The sequence below is a fragment of the Emys orbicularis genome, chromosome 1 (genome assembly GCF_028017835.1).
Source record: "Emys orbicularis isolate rEmyOrb1 chromosome 1, rEmyOrb1.hap1, whole genome shotgun sequence".
Classification (NCBI taxonomy): Eukaryota; Metazoa; Chordata; order Testudines; family Emydidae; genus Emys; species Emys orbicularis.
The window spans coordinates 163,297,394-163,319,402 of record NC_088683.1 but is presented as its reverse complement, the minus strand read 5'-3'; the positions used below and the strand labels follow the sequence as shown (position 1 = coordinate 163,319,402).

Below are 22,009 nucleotides of genomic sequence, written 5' to 3'. Positions count from 1 at the left end.
AAACCCCGATACAGCAACAGCCAGTGGAGATTCTTCTTTAGCTGAAGCGTTTGGGACTTGTGGGACAGAAGATCCTGAGCTTTCTCCCCGTTGATGGCTGAGAGCGTCTATCCATGTGGCCTCTCACTATGGAACTACCTCAGTAAGCTCCTGCCTGCCACACCCTCCTGGGTTTACTATTAAATCAAGCCTTTGTCCTTCCACCCCCGCTATCAGCAGCACAAGATCTTGAGGAAAGCTTTGCGGAACTCAGTGTTAAAGGTCGTGTAAATGATGGGGTTGAGAGCGCTGTTTACATAACCAAGCCATGTGGTGGCACTGTAGAGCTCCCGGGTTATGTGACAAGCCTGGCAGTGGGTGTTCAGGATGTGGGTCATGAAGAATGGCAGCCAGCAGACTACGAATGTCCCTAGGGTTTAAAGGAGAGATGAGAGAACATATTGATTTTGGATTAATGCTGTTGCTCAGGGCTAAACTCTGCCCCCACTTATACCAATGCCAGACTGGGTTCTTCTGCCAGATGTGTGACTGGGCACGTCACTTCACCTCTCCATGCCTCATTTTCCCCTTTTGTAAAGTGAGGTTCATAACACCCACCACAGTCATGTTCCCTGCATGCACATGTTCACCAACTCAGGCTGGTTCCTGCTCTTTAAGACACATGTAACTCACTAAACTACAGAAACCAATAGAGAGGTGTGGTCTTATTTACAGAGAGAGAGACATCATCCTAGTCTCCACTACTGGGAGATCGACACTGTTGCAGTCGAGGCAGCAGGGATTGATTTAGTGCATCTAGTGAAGACCTGCTAAATCAATGGCAGAGTGCTCTGCAATCAACCCTGGTTCTAGGGTTGCCAACCCTTGCGGTTTTGCCGGGACTCTCCCAGAATCAGGCTTGATCTCCCAGAGGCTACTGCAGCCAAACCGGGAGATTTTAGGTGCTAAAACTCCGGCGGCGCAGCAGGGCTAAGGAGGCTCCCTGCCTGCCCTGGCTCCGCGCCACTCCTGGAAGCGGCCGGCATCTCCCTGCAGCCCCTGGGGTCTCCATGTGCTGCCCCCACCCAAGCGCCAGCTCCGCAGCTCCCATTGGCCGGGAACTGCAGCCAATGGGAGCTGCGGGGGTGGTGTCTGCAGGCGGGGGCAGCGCGCGGAGACCCTCTGGCCTCCCCGCCTTGTAACCACTGCCAGAGGGATGTGCCAGTCGCTTTCAGAAGCCACCCAAGATAAGCGCCACCTGGCCGGAGCCTGCACCCCGATCCCCCTCCCCAGCCCTGAGCCCTCTCCCGCACCCAAACTCCCTCCCAGAGCCCGCACCCTGTCCCGCACCCCTGCCCAGCCCTGAGCCCGCACCCAAACTCCCTCCCAGAGCACCTCCTCCTGCACCCAACCCCCCTGCCCCAGCCTGGTGAAAGTGAGTGAGGGTGGGGGAGAACAAGTTACGGGGTGGGGGATTGGAGTGAGCGGGGGGCAGGGCCTGGAAGAAGGGGCAAGGCTGTGGCCTCGGGAAAGGGGCGGGGCAGGGGCGGGGAAAGGGTGTTTGGGTTTGTGCGATTAGACTGTTGGCAACCCTACCCAGTACTCCAGCTCTCTGAGAAGAGTAAGGGACGTCAACCAGAGAGTGTCTTCTGTCAGCTCAGCACGGTGTAGACACCGCAGTAAGTTGACCTAAGCTACGTCGACTTCAGCTACGTTATTCACATAGCTGGAGTAGTGTAACTTAGGTCGACTTACCCCGGAGTGAAGACAAGCCCTTAGGGACTTTTCTTATTGACCTACACCTGGGGTGGTGGTGGTCAAAAATAAGTGATATATCAAAAAATTCACTGTCCAGAGAGGCACCGAAAAGTTGAGATGATTATCAGAACTTTTAAGTCTCTCTTCCTTGTCCCTTAATGTTTCCTTCTGCGGAAGAAGAGATCTTTCTGAATTCAGTGGCACTGCAACGATTCACACCAGCTGGGGCCCTCAGTTACAAAAGTCCCTTATGTTACTTTATGCTGGTATTTTGCATTTCAATAGCATCTTCCATGTGGAGATCTCAAAGCACTTTCCAAACACTTAGCCTCACAGAAACCCGCCCCGTGAGATGGTTAAGCAGAATGCTTCTCACTCACCCAGAACGATAGCCAGCATCTGTGTGGCCTTCCTCTCTCTCAGCTGTACTGTCCGGGGCTGCTGGTGCACTAGCTTCAAAGAGGTCAAGATTTTGCCATTGCTGAGTTTATGCACCTCCAAGCCCTGTTCCCTGCTTCTCCTCTCCTCTTTTAGCTCATTTCCATTGGTCCCGGCCCTGGGGAAGGAAGCTTGGTGGCAGAAGCTGCAGTACTGCTGCAGGTCAGAGGGGGTCAGCAGCTTCTTTTCAGGGGAAAGCTCTTGGGTTGGGGATTTTAGCTGCAGATGGGATGAGAGGGGATCTTGGTGCCCATGGTGCAAAGTTTTCCTCTCTTTGTGCTCCTGAAATGGAGGAATCCACAGAAATGTCAGGAACTATGGGTGAACAATGCAGTTTGCCAGGCCACGTGTAAAGCGGGACTCAGGGGAGCTCTTGTTCCCTTTTGGCAGCAAGGAGTAGGCCTGAATCAACACCCAGGATGCAAATTCACCCAAACTTTGGGGAGGTTCCAGATCCATTCTTGGAGCTGGAGCTGAACTTTGCACCTGACCCCTATCTCACAGTGGGATGACCTAGAACCCCGCATCTCTACTTTGCACCGAGGCCCAGATCCTTAAAGGTGATCAGGCTCCTAACTTGTACTAATATCAGTGGAACTTAGGAGCCTAAATTAGGACCTGTGCCCTAGCTCTATCTTTAATTGGATGAACAAGCGCCCTGGATATGAACCCTCCACTTCCCAGCCACCCGACTTCGGAGTATATTTGTGCTTAGTAGTATTCCCTGCCTCCCCTTATGCATATTTTCCAGTGTAGCATTATTTTGCGAACAGGGGCTGCTAACAGGGAGTTTCGCAAGGGAGTTCTCCAGGTGAAGGAGGAGCAAAACAGCACCCTTTTGGGGTAAGTGACTGTCTGTAGTGTGTGTTTGTTTGTGTTTGGGGGTTACTTGCTGTGTGCTGAGCTTGTGTTTGTCAGGCTGTTTGGTTGGTTGGTTGTTTGAAGGACCGTGTGCTGTAGCTGGCAGTTGGAAGCTGTGAGCTTCAAAGGAAGGTTTGAAACCTAGAAGCCTCTGGTAATTGGCTGAGCCTTAATCAGTGGGCGGGGCATTCATACAGGCCAGGACTTTATAAAGCAGCGCACAAGCGACCAGGGAGCTTTTCCAAACAGGGGCTGCTAACAGGGAGTTTCGCAAGGGAGTTTGGAAGGGGAGTGGGAAGGGGCGAGGGTCCCTTGCCGGTTCTATCTGTTTTCCCTTTATTCCCCTTAAAACTTTAAACTTCTTGCTTAAACAACCCTTTCAGCGGACAGGGGGCTGCTGACGGGAGTTTGACAGAGGGAGGCTTACGATGGTTAGGAAGACCCGCAACACCTGTGCCAGCACTGCTTCTGTCTCCTCCTCCTGCGCCTGTAGCCAGACAGAGCGCCTGAGCATGGATGCTTCTACCCAGATCCTGGTGTGGTTTTGCAGAGACTGTAACTTGCAATTTCCACTTACTGATATCCAGGCTGGGGGGACCATCCAATGTGAAAGGTGCCTGCTGGTGGAAACTCTCAGGCAGCAGGTGGGAGAGCTACAGGAGGAGGTGGCTAGGTTGAGAAGCATCTGAATCCACGAGCAATTCCTGGACAGTGTCCATGTGGAGACGGCTGAGGTAGCTGTCCCAGTACACAGGACTGCTGATACACCACTGGTGGAGGAGGAGATGGCTCAGGGTGGACACTGGCAGCTGGTTACTTCTGGCAGCAGGCAGTGCTCCACCCCTGCTCCGAACCCTCCCGCTGTGGTAATAGGTAACCGTTATGCTCTTCTTGATACAGGAAAGAAGGCATCACCCCCTACAGTAAAGGAGGAGAAGCCTCGTACCCCTAAGGCTGGGAGGTCCTCTGCCACCACTGCGAATAGGAAACGTAGGGTAGTGGTGGTCAGAGACTCTCTGCTGAGGGGGACGGAGGCGCCCATCTGTCGCCCTGACATTTCATCTCGGGAGATATGCTGCCTGCCGGGAGCCCGTATCCGAGATGTTACGGAGGCATTGTCGAGGATTATCCAGCCCTCTGACTACTACCCCATGCTACTCATCCATGTGGGCACAAATGATACTGCACGGTGTGACACTGAGCGGATCAAGAGTGACTACAGGGCTCTGGGAGTACGGGTGAAGGAGTTTGGAGCGCAGGTGGTATTCTCTTCGATTCTTCCTGTCAAAGGTAGGGGCCTGGGCAGAGACAGATGCATCATGGAGGTGAATGCCTGGCTGCGAAGATGGTGTCGCCAGGAGGGCTTTGGCTTCCTAGACCACGGGATGCTATTTGAGGAAGGACTGCTAGGCAGAGATGGCGTTCACCTTTCGAGGAGGGGAAAGACCCTATTTGGACACAGACTGGCTAACCTAGTGAGGAGGGCTTTAAACTAGGTTCGACGGGGACAGGTGAGCAAAGCCCGCAGGTAAGTGGGGAACATGGAGACCTGGGAGATGGGTCGGAAATGAGAGGGAGTGTGGGCTATATTGGCAGAGAGAAAGGAGGGTCAGGACAAAACTGGGAGGAAAGATCAAACCAGTATCTTAGATGCCTATATACAAATGCGAGAAGTATGGGTAATAAGCAGGAAGAACTGGAAGTGCTAATAAATAAATACAACTATGACATTGTTGGCATCACTGAAACTTGGTGGGATAATACACATGATTGGAATGTTGGTGTGGATGGATACAGCTTGCTCAGGAAGGATAGACAGGGGAAAAAGGGAGGAGGTGTTGCCTTATATATTAAAAATGTACACACTTGGACTGAGGTAGAGATGGACATAGGAGATGGAAGTGTTGAGAGTCTCTGGGTTAGGCTAAAAGGGGTAAAAAACAAGGGGAGGAGAGTTGGCAGTTTTTCAAAGGGACACTATTAAGGGCCCAAAAGCAAGCTATTCCGCTGGTTAGGAAAGATAGAAAATGTGGCAAAAGACCACCTTGGCTTAATCACGAGATCTTCCATGATCTAAAAAATAAAAAGGAGTCATATAAAAAATGGAAACTAGGACAGATTACAAAGGATGAATATAGGCAAACAACATAGGAATGCAGGGGCAAGATTAGAAAGGCAAAGGCACAAAATGAGCTCAAACTAGCTACGGGAATAAAGGGAAACAAAAAGACTTTTTATCAATACATTAGAAGCAAGAGGAAGACCAAAGACAGGGTAGGCCCACTGCTTAGTGAAGAGGGAGAAACAGTAACAGGAAACTTGGAAATGGCAGAGATGCTTAATGACTTCTTTGTTTCGGTCTTCACCGAGAAGTCTGAAGGAATGCCTAACATAGTGAATGCTAATGGGAAGGGGGTAGGTTTAGCAGATAAAATAAAAAAAGAACAAGTTAAAAATCACTTAGAAAAGTTAGATGCCTGCAAGTCACCAGGGCCTGATGAAATGCATCCTAGAATACTCAAGGAGCTAATAGAGGAGGTATCTGAGCCTGTCGCTATTATCTTTGGAAAATCATGGGAGACGGGAGAGATTCCAGAAGACTGGAAAGGGGCAAATATAGTGCCCATCTATAAAAGGGGAAATAAAAACAACCCAGGAAACTACAGACCAGTTAGTTTAACTTCTGTGCCAGGGAAGATAATGGAGCAAGTAATTAAGGAAATCATCTGCAAACACTTGGAAGGTGGTAAGGTGATAGGGAACAGCCAGCATGGATTTGTAAAGAACAAATCATGTCAAACCAATCTGATAGCTTGCTTCGATAGGATAACGAGTCTTGTGGATAAGGGAGAAGCTGTGGATGTGGTATACCTAGACTTTAGTAAGGCATTTGATACGGTCTCGCATGATATTCATATCGATAAACTAGGCAAATACAATTTAGATGGGGCTACTATAAGGTGGGTGCATAACTGGCTGGATAACCGTACTCAGAGAGTTGTTATTAATGGTTCCCAATCCTGCTGGAAAGGCATAACGAGTGGGGTTCCGCAGGGGTCTGTTTTGGGACCGGCTCTGTTCAATATCTTCATTAACGACTTAGATATTGGCATAGAAAGTACGCTTATTAAGTTTGCGGATGATACCAAACTGGGAGGGATTGCAACTGCTTTGGAGGACAGGGTCATAATTCAAAATGATCTGGACAAATTGGAGAAATGGTCTGAGTTAAACAGGATGAAGTTTAACAAAGACAAATGCAAAGTGCTCCACTTAGGAAGAAAAAATCAGTTTCACACATACAGAATGGGAAGAGACTGTCTAGGAAGGAGTACGGCAGAAAGGGATCTAGGGGTTATAGTGGACCACAAGCTAAATATGAGTCAACAGTGTGATGCTGTTGCAAAAAAAGCAAACATGATTCTGGGATGTATTAACAGGTGTGTTGTGAGCAAGACACGAGAAGTCATTCTTCCGCTCTACTCTGCTCTGGTTAGGCCTCAGCTGGAGTATTGTGTCCAGTTTTGGGCACCGCATTTCAGGAAAGATGTGGAGAAATTGGAGAGGGTCCAGAGAAGAGCAACAAGAATGATTAAAGGTCTTGAGAACATGACCTATGAAGGAAGGCTGAAAGAATTGGGTTTGTTTAGTTTGGAAAAGAGAAGACTGAGAGGGGACATGATAGCAGTTTTCAGGTATTTAAAAGGGTGTCATAAGGAGGAGGGAGAAAACTTGTTCACCTTAGCCTCTAAGGATAGAGCAAGAAGCAATGGGTTTAAACTGCAGCAAGGGAGGTCTAGGTTGGACATTAGGAAAAAGTTCCTAACTGTCAGGGTGGTTAAACACTGGAATAAATTGCCTAGGGAGGTTGTGGAATCTCCATCTCTGGAGATATTTAAGAGTAGGTTAGATAAATGTCTATCAGGGATGGTCTAGACAGTATTTGGTCCTGCCATGCGGGCAGGGGACTGGACTCGATGACCTCTCGAGGTCCCTTCCAGTCCTAGAATCTATGAATCTATGAAAACCTCACACGTTAATGCAATATTGTGGAGCCACATATGGAGCAGAGCAAGCAGAATTCTGTAGCTGTTTGACCCTTTGAGTCTGCTAGGTGAGGAGAGCTTTAACAGGTTGCAATCCCTGAGGCTCTGATCATTAAAATAACCGTAAAAATTAAAAGAAAAAAAAAGCCAGAATGCTGCAGGGTCATTCTGTCACAGCTCTGAAGAAACACTGATTTAGGCCTTGCCCTTCTCTGCTGTGATGGTCTTAGAGAGTGGAGATATGGATACAAGCTCCAGAACAGTATCCCCTTGTTTGAGACTGGGCAAGGCTTTAGTTGGAGCCCCTATTCCAGGGGTGTTTCTGCTGAGCAACAGGCGGTATTTTTCTTCCTTCACGCCTAGCACTGAATGCCTTGACTCCCAACCCCTCCCAGATTGGGCAGCAAGAGTCAAACCCGGGTTTCCTATGTAGTGATGGAAAGCGCTAAGCAATAGGCTCCCCAGGCTCAGGTTAAAGGACGGGGGTGGAGGCAGAGAATGCTCTGACATCTGATCAGTTCAGACTGCGTTCACTTGGGTCTTACTTTCTGTGTGTAACAGGCTCTGATGCTGATGCTATGGCTGGCCTGCATGGAGAGGCTTCGTTTCCTCTGTCTCTGCCTCAGCACGAAATAAATCCGGACATAAAGCAGCAAGGTGACCACGAAGGGAAGGTAGAAGGATACCACCGAGGAATAGATGACAAAATCAGGGTTCGATATAGAACAGACACTAGGATCCCCTGGAGAGAGAAAGAGAGAGAGAGAGCGGGGAGTGGTTAATGTAGCCTAGGGACTATGTCACAGAAGTGCAGCTCTAGAGATATAGGTCAGCATGCCAAGTTACATCTCGGCCTATCTATCTATCTGTCTGTCTGTATATGTGAGTGCCTCCACTTTCTGGGTAAAGTCTAGGCTCAGCTAATCAAGCACAGACCAATGCACTAGAACAGCAGCAGGTGCCACAGTCCAATGTCAGACTGGAGAGTGCCCTAAAATATAGGGCCTCCTTGTGAATTGAACCCCTTTTCCTCTTTAGATGCAGGATTTGTAGTTCTTAGCAGCTGCCTCTGACGGTCAGACTTTGTAGGCCACGTTTGGCCTTTGGGCCAACTTTGGGGACCCCCATTTCTAATCCTGCTCAGACACACCTGCTCTGGAAATTGCTGTTACCTGTGGTATTGAAGCCAAACAGGAGGGGGCAGGACACAGCAAATGCCAACATCCAGACCATCACGATCATAATGGAAACCCTCCTGCAGGAGCTCTTCCCTGTGCCGTACTGATACTGAACTGGCATCACCACTGCCGTGTACCTGCGAAAGGAACCAGCTCCAAAGAGAGGGGGAGGAGGAAGAAAGGCGTGGAAAGGAGACAATGATCAAAACAAAAGAGAAAGTGAGAGAGAGAGAGAAAGGGCCCAGGTTTGACAGGGAGGAGCGAAGGCAGCGAGAGAATGGGAGACAGGGAATATGGTAGTGAAAGTAGTGGATATAAGAGAGAGGGAGAGACCCAGGAGATTGAATAATCAGAGCAAGGATTTGCAATGGTGGTAAGCAGGGTGGGAAAGGGAGCAAGAGGAACAACAGAGAAGCAGACGGTCACTTATCATCCCTAAGGTTAAGATTTTGATGAACAGCTGATATTGCCCCAGTGATGAGGCAGAAGGCTAGAATGGAGGCTACCAGCTCTGGATGCCGTGAGGTCTGGGGAAGATGACAGATACGGCTGGAAACTCAGAGTATGAGCCAACTCATTGATACTGTCATTGAAATCAGTGGAAAGGCTCCCACTAACTTCAGTGGGCTTTGGGCCAGGCCCTCTGCGAGGCTTGCTTTGCACAGTTTCCTCTGAATCATGGCAGAAGGCGAATGGCAGGATGTGTTTCTCCCCCAGTTTCCCAAACCCTAGGGAATTCAGCCCCCTAAAGCTGCACCTCCTGAGGTCTGTGCCGAGTTTTGTGACCATCCCTATCACCACCACCCACAGACATTCACTGCAAATTGATTTAAACACTAATCCCTTCAGTCCCACAATGTTACCAGTCATCTGCTCCACTTCAGGGTGCGTTAAAACTATGGCAAGGCTGGAGAGCACATCCAGATAGTTTTTCTCTCTCTTTTAAGCTGTGTTTATTAAAACCTCACAGGTGAGACTTGCAAAGGCAAAGGGCACTTAAGTGCCCACTCCCATTGAAAGTCAGTGGGAGTTAGATGCCTAATTCACTTTTGTACTTTTGAAAATCTTCCCCTCTATTATCGAGGCATGGAAAACCACCCCATGAACACTTTCCTTGTATGATGTGCTTCTTTTCCCCACTCTCTGTTTCCCTGCCTTTTTATAGCATAAGCTCTTTCCATCAGGGACTGTGCCATCTTCCGTGTTTGTACAGCACCTAGCACATGGGAGGCACGACTGTAGCAACAACAGTACTAGTCACAATGATGATGGTGGCTGGAGACTTTCAAGAAAGACTGGGTTCTCACAGATATCTGCTTTACCTTTGGCATTTAGACAAGGTATTTGTACCCAACCATTGTGCAAGCAGGCCCAGCCTGCTATCCCTTCCATCCCCAGTCCCGAGACCTACTCCTAGCTTCATGCTAATCTCCTTGGCTCCTACCTGTCAATGCTGATAGCACAGAGGTTTAAAATGCTGGCTGTGCACATCATCACGTCCATAGTGACAAAGATGTCGCAGCAGACACGGCTGAAATTCCAGACTCCTCCAGTCACCTGAGCATCAATTTCAAAATATTAGCCTTGCTTCATACTGGATACCAATGCATTGCACTTCTATTGGTCCTTCCATCTGACGATATCAAAAGGACTGTATGAACATTAATGATTCATTATTATACCCTTTTTACAGAGGGGGAAACTGAGGCATGTAGTGTTTAAGCAATTTGCCCAAAGTCTCTCAGTAGTAGGCTCAAGAATAGAACCCAGGAGTCCTGATTTCCATTCCACTGCTTTGTGTGTGCTGCAAGGGGATGAAGGTGAGAAAATTAGGAGAAAACAGCCCCTACCCCAACGTTTTAGCATGAAGACTGCCACAGAAATTGAATTACAACTAATGTAATACACAGTTCCTCTGTTTAAGGAAAATCACAGACAAAACAAACAAAAAATGAGTGGCTAAGAATGTTTCCCAGCTTGGCTTCTGGAATTATTCCAGAGCCAATGAACTGGGAAAGTGACTCTGTTGCCCAGGGATTTTGCATATTCACATGACACACAGATCCTTCTCCAGAATCTTGTCTGAAATCTTATTTCACTTGTTCTAAAGGAGGGCCTGAGCTGCCAACTGTGAATATTACATCTGGATCCAAACTTTCCCAAAATTCACAGGGTCGTGAAATTTGGGGGTTTGGTTTGCGCCCATTTCTAGTTTCCTTTCATTTACATTTAAAATATAATGTAAAATATATGGAATAATGTCATGGAGGTGGCTAGTGACGGATAAATCACATGCTCAGCCCAACTGTCAGATTTTAGTGAGGACTTTCAAATTCTGCATACGCTCAGTTCAACACTTTGGCATGTAAATGCCTGTTTTACCTAGCTAAGCACCAGTGCGGAGGCCCAGTTGCAGGATTGTAATGTCCTCTTTAAGTGCTAGTGTTGGGAAGTTGAATCTACAGGAGATGCTTTGGGAATTCTGAACACACCAAGGTCAGATGTGAACACCTCCTAGATTATTAGTTACTGAAGAACAGGCCATAGCTCCTTGGACCGTTCATTTCCCCTAGATTTCTAATGAAGACTCATGTTGCTGACTCACCTCTGACACTGATGCCAGGCTCGAATTCCACTGGCTAGGTTGTAAAGCACCAAGGATCATTAAGCTGTTCAAAGCACTTGATGAACTGTCCATTACAGGACCTCTAATAAATTTGTTGCTAGTGCTGGTGAAAAGTATTTGAGTGACAGCCACGGAGACAGAATGCTTGTTTTTAATCCACAGAAAATCAAGGGCAGCAGAAAGGAATGCTGCCCCAACCTTTCCACCCCACAGAAATAGTGGAAGAAAAAGCTGCTTCGAATGAGGGAATTTGCCCTACTTTTTTACTCAGGATCACAGTTCATGGTTTCAATAGGCTCCTCACCTGCCTCAATGCAGTGACAGCAGCAATGACCAAGAGCACTTGGTCAGGCTGTTGCGACCTTTCCTTTCAGATGTGGGTCTCATCACAGTGATCCCTGCCTTTGTTCCCTCCAGACGGGATCATTGCAACGTGCTCTACGCCTGAAAACCATTTGGGCACGTCAGTTAAGTGCAGAATGTGGCCGCCAGCTTGTTGAATTGATCATATTACCCATGTGCTCTGTGATCTGTACTGGCTCCCAGTTTATTTCTGGGGACAGTTTGATGTGTCGGATTTAAGCAATTAATCCCTAAAGGGGATGGGTGCTGGTTATTGCAGCAGCTGCCTCCCTCCCTGGGTGATACCACGGCAGCTGTGATCAGCAGAGGTGCTCAGACTTACTGTCCCCTCATTGATAAGGAAGGGGGCTGGGGGGGGGGGGAGTGTTTGACTCCAGAAGTAATTTTCTGTGTTGTTCCACAGGAGCCTGAAATTGTTGACTTTCAGGTCATAGTGCAAAGCCCATCCATTCTTCCAGGCTTTTTCTAGGGTGCAGAGCTGAGTGGGTGATGGAGACTCTAAGTCTGGGTGTGATCAGGAGGGTGTTAGATCTGGATGTGGTTATATTTTTGTACCGACACCATTTTTAGTTGACTGGAAAACAAATGAGTTTTGACTCTGGAGGGGCAACCTCTAGGGCTGAAAAGGTTGTTCAGTCTCCATTCAGTCCTTGGCCTGTGTGCTGAAACTGCCAGCAAGGAGGGGTTACTGTGATGTGGACACCTGTCCACTAAAAAGCATACTGAATATAAATTGGATTTTTAAAGTCTTTTGGACACTATTGATCTATTAATGGCTTTTCTGATGTGCCCATCATTGTAGTAGTTAGCTATTTGTCATTTAAACCAGCAACCTGGCACTTAAAGTCTCTGAGGCTAGTACTAGGGTTGCCAACTTTCTAATTGCACAAAACTGAACACCTCTGCCCTGCCCCTTCCCTAGGCCCAGCCCCCACTTACTCCATCCCCTCTCCCTCCGTTGCTCACTCTCCCCCACCCTCACATTCACCCGGCTGGGGCAGAGGGTTGGGGTGCAAGAGGGGGGGTGAAGGGTTTGGGGTGTGGGAGAGGGCTCCAGGCTGGGGCAGGAGGTTGGGGTGGGGGGTGTGAGGGATGTGGCTGGAGGTGTGGGCTCTGGGGTGGGGCTGGGGACAAGGGGTTTGGAGTGCAGGAAGGGGCTCAGGGCTGAGGTAGGGTGTTGGGGGTGTGTGGGGTGCTGGCTCCCAGTTTGGGTGCGGGAAGGGACTCCGGGCTGGGGCAGGGGGTTGGGATGCGGGAGAGGGTTCAGGATGTGGGGTCCCAGCAGTGCTTACCGCAGCTCCCGGAAGCAGCTGCCAGGTGCCTGAAGCCCCTAGGCTCAGGGCGGCCAGGGCAGTTCCACGCGCTGCCCTCGCACCCTCAGGCGCCACCCCCACATCTCCCATTGGTCGCAGTTCCCGGTCAATGGGAGCTGGCAGTAGGGGTGGGGGCAGTGCATGTAGCATCCCTGGCCGCCCATGTGTCTAGGGGCTTCAGGGACCTAGTGTCCGCTTCTGGGAGTCGCGTGGAGCTAGGGTAGGCAGGGAGCCTGCCTTAGCCCCGGGCCCCCACTGCGCTGCTGACCGGAATTTTAATGGCCCGGTTGGCGGTGTCGACCGGAGCCACCAGGGTCCCTTGTTGACAGGGCGTTCCAGTCAAAAACCGGACGCCTGGCAACCCTAGCTAGTACCAGTCCCCTAGCACTAGCCTCCCTGTTCTGGATATCAGGCTCAGAGGGGCAGGATCTCTCTCTCTCTCTCTCTCACTCACACACACACTCACTCACTCTCCCCTCCTCCCCCAAGTCTGCTAATGAATCTGGTCTCCTGATTGGTTGAACTCCAGCAGGCACTTTTTTAACACCTGAAGCAGGGCGGGGTCTCTGGCTGCTCAATACAGTTCTATGCTGGCAGCTGTGTTTCTGGTCTTGATCTTGCCTACTCCTTGCTCTTTGTAGTTGGTTCCTGCTCCTGCCCTTGCTGCTACTCTGGTTCTGACTCTTGCCCCCTGCTTCCTGGCTCTGGCTTGTTCCCTGGACTTGGTAACTTGACTCCTCATTTGGGTTCTGGCCCCTAGGCCTGATCACCCCTGTTCAGCCATTAGGCCAGCCTCCTGTCCTGACCATTAGGTAAGGCTGTCCACAGCGTGCTTCTTAACACACATGCCTCTTTCCATGCTGGCAAAGGGAGGGGAACTTTCAAAAAATAAAACCAAATTCATTTTTTGAAATGAAAATGTTACCTCTAGGAGCATGTTATGTCTGTAACAAACACCTCTGTTTCCCAGCTATTGGGATGGCATGAGGTCTTGCTCCCAGCTCCTGCTGCCATAGCGATCTGTGTAGGAGGAGAGAAACCAGAAAGAAGCGTCCCTTCCATCAACTAAGTATAATCAAAGGTGCAGAGTGAGCTACTGCCAGGGCCTGATTTTATCCTCCAGAGGGAAAACCTGTGGGGAGGAGTAAGGAGGAATCCAAATTCTGATTTCAGGAGGTTGGATTTGCCCTCCTTTTGCAGAGGAACTGGGGGTTCAGCTTCCAAACTCTGCAGATTTCCTGGAATCCAAGTGGCTCCTGGATATCAGCCAGGCATTTGCACTGGCTCCTTACCAACCTACCCCAGCTTCCTGAGAGTGTGGCTTCAAGGACTCCTCAATAGACAGCTGCTTCCCCGTAATAGGATGCATCACAGCAGAGAGGCTCTGCAGGAAAACTAATGCAGTATCTGAGTGTAATAATTTTCCTCCTCATTTCCTGTGGGGTAAGTGTGGAATGATGCGCTCCCCCTCTTATCCCGAGTCTGCATCCAGCCTTCCTGGGCCTACAGAAAGTGATGCATGACATCTGGAGCAGAGGATGATGGTGTCATGAAAGCAGCTTCCTACCACACCATGGGCAATCAAAGGTGTACAATTCCTCACCTCAGGAACACTCATGCAAGGTCAGTCAGTACGTGGCACTGTTATTAATCTCAGCTTCTAAGGCAACAGGCAGTGTGGAAAGTGCAGAAAGCAAACGAGGAGGCAATTCTCTGAAATGAGACCACTCTGCTGCTTACTAATGTTTTTAATTACCGAAAACTATGTGCTTGAGTGAATAAAGCATTCAGCATCTGTTCAGCTCCCCTTTATGGTCCTACTGCCCAGTGTCTGAAATGCTCATTGTTATTCATTAGTTACTGTTTGTTTCATGCCAGCATTCCCAGAGATGTGTAAGCAGGTTAGAAGCAGAGCTGTGCAAAATGTGGTGATGTATTGTGCTATCTGGTGTCTTTCTTGAAAGCTAAGATTCTCACCTAATCATGTCTCTCCTGGAGACACATGATTAGGTGAGAATCTAACTTTTTTTTGTTTTGTTTTTTGTTTTAACGAAAGCTAGGTTTCTAGCCCTCATGGCTGTGGAGAAAAGCTTGAAAACCTGAACCATAAAGGCTATGAAACTAGAAAACAAAGACCCTACAAGTTATTTTTATAAATCTAAATTTGTAAGCCCATGTCATGATATTTTGAGACCAAAGTCATGATTTTTTGAATGTGTGAAGTTGACAATACTGAAAACTTTTGCAACAGAATCACAAAAAGGGCATCTAGCTTCATAGTTTGATGCAAACACAAAACTCATTACAAGTTTGTCATAAGTAGGGTTACCATATTTCCACAATCAAAAAAGAGGACACTGGGGGGGGGGGGAAGCCCCGCCCCATCCACTCCCTCCCACTTCCCACCCCCTGACTGCCCCCCTCAGAACCCCAACCCCCCCTGCTTCTTGTCCCCTGACTGCCCCCTGCTGAGAACCCCCCACCCTAACTGCCCCCCCTAGGACCCTACCTGTCCCCTGACTGCCCCATCCCTTATCCACTCGCATGGGTGGCAGGGTTGTAGAAATTTTGGTGGTGCCCAGACCCCCCCCCCCCACCTGCCTAAGGCTTTGGGAGGGGGGAGGAAGTCTGGGGTGCAGGTCCTGGGCTGGGGATTAGGGTGCAGGAGGGGTGCAGGTTCTGGGATAGAGTTTGGGTGCTGGGTGCAGGCTCCGGGCTGGGGCAGGGGGTGGGTGTGCAGGAGGGAGTGAGGGGTGCAGGCTCTGGGATGGAGTTTGGGGGTGGGAGGTGGTGCAAAGGGAGGGGGTGCAGGCTTTGGGAGGGAGTTTGAGGGCAGGAGGGGGGGTGTGGGAAGGGGGAGGGGGTTTGGGAGGGAGTTTGGGGATAGGAGGGGATGCAGGGGTGAGGGCTGTGGGTCTGAGGATGAGGGGTTCATGATGCAGGAGGGGCTCAGGGATGGAGCAGAGGATTAGGGTGTGGGGGGATGAGGGCTGGGGCTGAGGGGTTTGGGGCATTGGAGAGGCTCAGGGCTAGGGTGGAAGGGCAGGGTAAGGGCAGCCTGTCTTCCCATTAGTGGATGGGGGACGCTAGGACCCAGGGGCAGCAGACAGCAGTTACTGCTGGCTCTGGCAGTACAAGCAGGCAAGGGAGAGGCAGGCAGGGAGGGGTTCCACGAGGGGGGGATGCGCGGAGGGGGGGGGTGGCAGGTGGAGGCCAGGGACCCATCCAACACTCCCCCGCTCCCTGACTGCCCCCCCCCCCGGACTCCCCTTACCATTCTGGCTCCACGTGTTTGCAAAACACGCTGCCCGGTGGGTCGGTTTGTGTGTTACACAGGGCTGCAGACAGAGGGAGGGGGGAGCAGGGGAGGGCTCTGGCTGCTGGAGGCCAATGGGAGCGGTTCAATTGGCCCAGCCGCCCAATCAGCAGCCGCACTCTGCATGGAAGGGAGGGAGGGAGGCAGGCGAGGGAGAAAAAAACCCTGGACATTTTAACCTTGTTACCAATTCCTCCCAGACGGCTATTTAGAGACGCAAAAGCCGGACATGTCCGGGGAAATACGGATGGATGGTAACCCTAGTCATAAGGTCTGTGGAGGTTCAAGAACCTTTCACCAGGAGTTTGGGGTTTGCATCAAAGCCAGGTGCAGATGACACAGCTCACGTATGTCAAATGTGGTAGCTTCCAAAGTTCTGGGCTCATTAGCACAGGAAACTCTGGGAATATGAACCACTGGAAGTGAAACTGAAGAAAATCTTGGCAGAAAATGCTCTGAAGTGAAACCTCTCAGGGTTACACATTCAGACTAGACTGACTACATACTGAGTGTTAGCATATAGAAAAGGGATGTTTGTCAGATCAAAATGATGAGTTGAAATCTGTTCTCATTTGCCCCAATCAGCACTTCTAAATGTGGAATAACTCCATTGAAGTCAGTGGAATTACTTAATATTTGTTCAGGGGTAGCTGAGATCAGAATTTGACGTAGATTATTACAACTGAAAAATTTTTATAGACGTAATTTGCTTTTTGCTATTTTTGATCTTTCTTTTCTTCTTCTATTCCACTTAGCTTTGTTAACGAAACTAGAACTTGCCCGTTTGCCTTTCTGGTTCTCATATTCTAGTGGGATACTTATGTGACCTTCCTAGTGCCTTTCATCTGAGGATCTCAAAGCATTTTATAACTATTAACTAAATTAATCCTCACAACCACCCTTGTGAATTAAGTGGGTTTTAACTCGATTTCACAGATGGTGAACCTGAGACACAGACAGATGAGGTGACAGGCTTCTGAGATCACGAGTCAGTGACATTGCTGGGAATAGAGCCCATGGGTGAAATCCTGGCAAAACTCCTATTGACTTCAGATTTCTTGACTGCTAGTCCTGTGCTTTATCCACAAGACCAACGTTATGTTTAGCTGTTCCAGCACTGTTGCAAATATTGCCAGTGAAAGGTATTGGATTGACAGCCATGGAGACTCAAAAAAAGGTAGAAATGATAAATGAAAAAAATTAAAATGTGAATGTCTTAAACACATCTTGAATAATAGGATTATTATTCAGCACTTTTCAAGGGGTGGCACTCTGTTTTTTTTGTTTGTTTGTTTTTTGTTTCAGCGGCGGCAAAAAATCTGGAGCCGGCCCTGCCTAGGAGTCCAGGAGCAATGATGAACCACATAAAAACATGAGGTTGAGAGTCACTTTGATAGTAGGGGAAAACATGCACCCTTAGTTGAAAGCTATTGTTGACTTGACTGTCTACTTTATTGTGCTTCTCATTGTCAATTAGCATTGTCTCTCTTATTTAAATGTGGCTTCCGCCATCTGGTTTCCATCCGGATTTCAAACTCTGCCAGACACTGGTGATGGCTACCTTCTAGGTCTGAAGAAAAGGTGCTGGGTGTCATTAGCCTTCCGATGTTGTAGCCCGTGTTCTGCATTGGCTTTACAGAGATGTAAGGAAAGAAAGGACTAACTGCTGTAGGACTCCACAACAGAGAGGCCACTAGGGGGACAAGCAGTTGCCCACCCCACTCCTCTGAGATGTCAGACAATTCCATCCACCCCTGTGGAGATGGAATTTGCATCCACTCATGTCAACAGCAGCTCATGATCAATGGTATCAAAGATTTTTTTTTGAAAGGTCTATGGTAGCAGTAGCCATAAAGGGGATTGGGCTTCACTCACTTCCCTCAGCAAATCATCAAACACTGTGATGAATGGGTGTTTTTGTGCCAAGAAACCTGACTGGTTGGGCTCCAAGACTTTGAAGCTATAAGATGATGCTATGGTTGGCCTGCTAGCACCATCTCAATCTTTCTCAGAAAGGGATGGCTATAGGCTGAATGACATTTGGCAAGGACATTAGGGTCCAGAGTTCATTTCTTGGGCAGGGTCCAGGCCAGATTGTAAAAATTTTGATAGGCAACCTTCACACAAAGTGCCTTGGGATAGCAAATGACTTGTAAATGTAAAACCTTCAACCACCTTTGGTCGTACCATAAATTATGAGATGGATGGCAGCAGGCTTCAGATGTGTCTTGGCAAACATGGACCCTGGAAATAGCTATTTTACATGACTTTTGATATTGGAGTGGATTATTCAGTCTTCCCTGGGAATGGTTGGTCACTGCACTATTAGATGAAACACAACAGATTCACCATTGTACTGGAGAATGATGCTCACAGGTGAGAGACTGCAGCCAATAGGTGGGATCACCTATTCTATAAACTTGGCAAAATCCACCTTCTGTACTCTGAGTTTCTCATCTTTGTATTACTAGATGCATAGGAAGTGCTGTGTAATGGTCAGAGTAGTGGACTGGGAGTCAGGACTCCTGGGTTCTCTTCCTGGCTGTCCTTCTGATTCTCTGTCTTCTTTTGGATAAGGCACTTCACTTCTCTGTGTGTCGGGGGTGAAAAGGATTTTGCTGCTACAAAGTGGACCACCTTCCTATTCTTAAGCTGTGACCCCAAAGCTACATGGAGATGGAATTTGCACCACAACGTGCTTCAGTTTCCTGGTCCATAAAATGTGGCTAATAAGAGGATTAATGAACTCATTAATGCTTACAGAGCACTTTTCATCCTAGGATCTCAAGATATTGTAGATGCAAAGTGGTGTTGGTTTGAAATGAGGATAGTTTTCTAACAGCATTTCTCTTCCACCATTAAAATTTCATTCACTCCAGTCTCTCCTTCCTGAGTGTTTTTATTTTCTTTATTCCTTACCTTTTCTCATTGTGCACCTCATTTTTTTGCCTCCTTTCCATCTTTGTTTGCTTTCTCCTCTTGAGGTCATAGATCTAACACCTTAGTACTAGATATTCCTTACGTTAGCTGTGGTATAGTTCTAGATAGATTTTTCTGTATTTTGCTACTGACTTAATTAGGAATGTAATGTGGCATGCAATATGGTATTCTTTCATTTCTGATCCACTATGATGTCATAAATAATCATCAATGTCACTATTCATATCACCTGTGAATAGAACAGGTCCTTCATTTCTCTTCAGGGTGATTCTGCAATGGATGTCAGTTTAGGAGAATGACCCAGACAACATAAAGGAAACATTAATGGAATAACAGTCTCCAAAGCCTTTGTAGGTTTAACCAGGCTTAATGACTATAATCGATGCGCGTTAGCTACAATTGTTACATATCTCAGTGGGTTTCTCTGAACTTGTGCAAAAATAGCTTTAAAAAGCCTCATGATCGAGCTAGGCATGGCCCCACCGTTAGTGTTCTACACTGCTGTGTGGGGAAACTTGAATTTTAGGGTCATATTCTCCATTGCTCTGCACCACCTGTAGTCATTTACACCAATGCAAAGTCAAAAGGTACAATTTTCTACCCATTTAGCACTGGTATTTGACTGCATTGGATGCTGGGCAATGGAGAGTCAGGTTCCCTGTCTCTCTCTTTCTCTGTGCCAGCAGGGCTTGGAAATTATTGCCAGGGGCTGGCCTAACACTATTAGCGCTTTGGTACACTTTGTACTCCTGGGGGAATTCTGCACCAAAAATTTAAAAATTCTGCACACAATATTTTTAAATTCTGCATATTTTATTTGTCAAAATAACACTATATAATCACACCAGTTTCAATTATTTTGGTAATTTATTTCAAAATACCTATCCGCAACTATGTCTGTAACAGTACAGACACAAAAAAATTCCTCCAGGAGTAGAGAGTAAAGGAAACCCCTACAACAATCCAGTTCCTGTTTCTCTGCCCCCAGAGCCTAGTGGGGGTGTCAGACACTTGCAATCCCTTCCCCACAGATCCCAGCTGCAGTGCTCCCCAGCCCAGACAGTTGCACCCCCTCCCCTCCAGAGCCAGGGATCCAGAGGGAGAAACAGTCTGATGCTGGTCCCGAGGTTGTGTGGAGTTTCCTGCATGCCGCCTCCTTCCTTCAGGGCTTGCTGAGAACTGCAGTTGCCAGGAAGCCTCCACTCCCTCCCCCTCCTCCCGGCAGTGTCTTCTACTTGCGAGCTGTGCTCTGCTGGGTCCAGCAGCCCCTAGTGGCAGCCAACAGCTCTGCAGCCCATTTCTGTGGAGGAAAAGGAAATTCTGTGCAAAAAATATTAACTTCTTCACAAAGTCTGCATGTGGAGAGGTACAGAATTCCCCCAGGAATAACTTTGTAGGAGGCCTGGATTCAACTTCTTTCTCCAGGCCTTCTGCTGCTTAGACCAGCAGAAGGAGAGACCAGTCTGGGCAGTAGGCTCAGCTTGTGGAAGTATAGCAATAGGGAATGCTCAACAGTGGCTGCTGGCTGATTCAGGAGTGGCCTTCATGTGCTCTGAATGTGTCTCATTCATGTATAAATGCCACAAGGCACTGTTGCTATTTAAACATAGCCTAAGATGTACTCACCTCCAGGTATACCACCCACGGCATCACCAGTGTGGCCACCAGCAAGTCTGCCACGGCCAGGCTCACCACCAGGTAATTCGTTGTGGTTTGCAAGGTGCGTTCTCTTAGCACTGCTAGGCAGACCAGCACGTTCCCAAAGACAATGGCCAAAATCAGGGTGCAGTAGCAGAGGGCGTAGTAGGCATGGGAGTATGGCAGGCCAGGCTCTGTTGAGTTCTCTTGCCCATGTGTGACAGAGCTAGTAGTGTTGAAATAGCTGTTGACTCTAGTGAAGAGCGCCATTGGGAGGCAGGTAGAGAGCTGAAAATAGACATAGAGCAACTCTAGTAAGCAATTTCTTCAGCTATGACCTGCATCTTTCATCCAAATTATTGCACCGCCCCTACAGGCCATGAGCCAGATCCTGAAGCCTTTACTTAGGTGAAGTTCTTAAAGCCAATGTGAGTTTTGCCTGAGTACAGAGAGAGTAAAGGATTCAGAATTTTAATCTATTTGTGTATCTAATGCACATTTCCGCTGCCAATGAAATGCAGCCATGTGGAGTTGGGCAGCTGTTTAGCAATGTGCAACAACACTGCACAACTGTGTAAGAGAGTTAGTGGAAAACACCATCTAACTGAGAGAGCAGAGGAAATCCAGGAGGGCAGAATTGTAGTTACCTGAACTAGAATTTGGGCAGAACCCTGAGGCTAACCTCTCTTCTTTTGCAAAAACTGCTATGGACTCCTTAATAACTGCATGTGATCAGGATTTTGGTTGTATAGTTTGGCTGAACAATGGCACCTCCAATATCAGGAGCACCCTACAGTCATATTTGGCCTTAAGTTCAGTACTAACTCAGAAGGCAAGCTGAGAATTCAGCCCTCAACTCTGTTTCAGCTGTTGCAGGTCTCAGGCTCTGAGCACTGTGTGTTTCTCTTGTTCTGTTGAGTACAGATCATGCCTGCTGTAGTGAGAATCACCATTATTGAATTGCCATTACCATTTTCTGCAGTACTTCTCTGCTGAAGAAGGTATCCCATCCAACTACTGATCAGGTCCAATTGTATTTTAGCTTGTAGGCTTATTACTTTTTCTTGTGGCACTGATACTGTGCTTTGCCCTTTCTAAATGCAGTAGAAGGCGCAATCGTTGCACTAAGGAGCTCAGCTGATAGACTCCTCACTCATGGTAGCAGGGCAGGAGCCAAATTCAGGGGGCTTCAAATTGCTCTCTTATAAGGCAGCTGCAATCATCCTCAAAAAACATACTTTTCTCCATTTACTTAGATGACTTATTTTAATTTTTTCCAGATGTATTAAGGCTGCTGTCCCAGTGTCCCATTCTGTGACATTTAACTCATTTGCTTACTTAGGGTTACCATCCGTCCGGGTTTCCCTGGACAAGTCCGGCTTTTGTAGCTTTAAATGGCCGTCCGGGGGGGATTTCTAATAAGGTAGAAATGTCCTGGATTTCCCCCTTCCCCTCATGCAGAGTGCGGTGTGGCTGATTGGACGGCTGTGCCTGATTGAAAGCCGCTCGCAGCCACTGGGGCCTCTAGCAGCCAGAGTCTCCCCCCTCCCCCC

General features: G+C 48.3%; 1 protein-coding gene across 1 annotated transcript; it reads right to left on the bottom strand.

The window, feature by feature from the left end:
* Nucleotides 1-212: 212 nt before the first annotated feature.
* DRD3 (dopamine receptor D3) lies at nt 213-20,726 on the bottom strand. Its single transcript, XM_065417854.1, has 6 exons — nt 20,445-20,726; nt 9,705-9,817; nt 8,255-8,397; nt 7,628-7,824; nt 2,118-2,457; nt 213-409 (listed from the first exon to the last, which is right to left on the bottom strand). The coding sequence occupies exons 1-6, from the start codon at nt 20,724-20,726 to the stop codon at nt 213-215; spliced, it is 1,272 nt and encodes a 423-aa protein (XP_065273926.1).
* Nucleotides 20,727-22,009: the final 1,283 nt, after the last annotated feature.

Bases quoted from the DNA above. Each gene is read 5' to 3' on its own strand.
- DRD3 (XM_065417854.1), bottom strand. From the start codon at position 20,726: ATGGCGCTCTTCACTAGAGTCAACAGCTATTTCAACACTACTAGCTCT. The intron at 9,818-20,444 runs GTGAGTACATCT...ATTGATGCTCAG, and splicing joins CGTGGGTGGTATACCTGGAG to GTGACTGGAGGAGTCTGGAA. The intron at 8,398-9,704 runs GTAGGAGCCAAG...TTCCTTTCGCAG, and splicing joins TGTGCTATCAGCATTGACAG to GTACACGGCAGTGGTGATGC.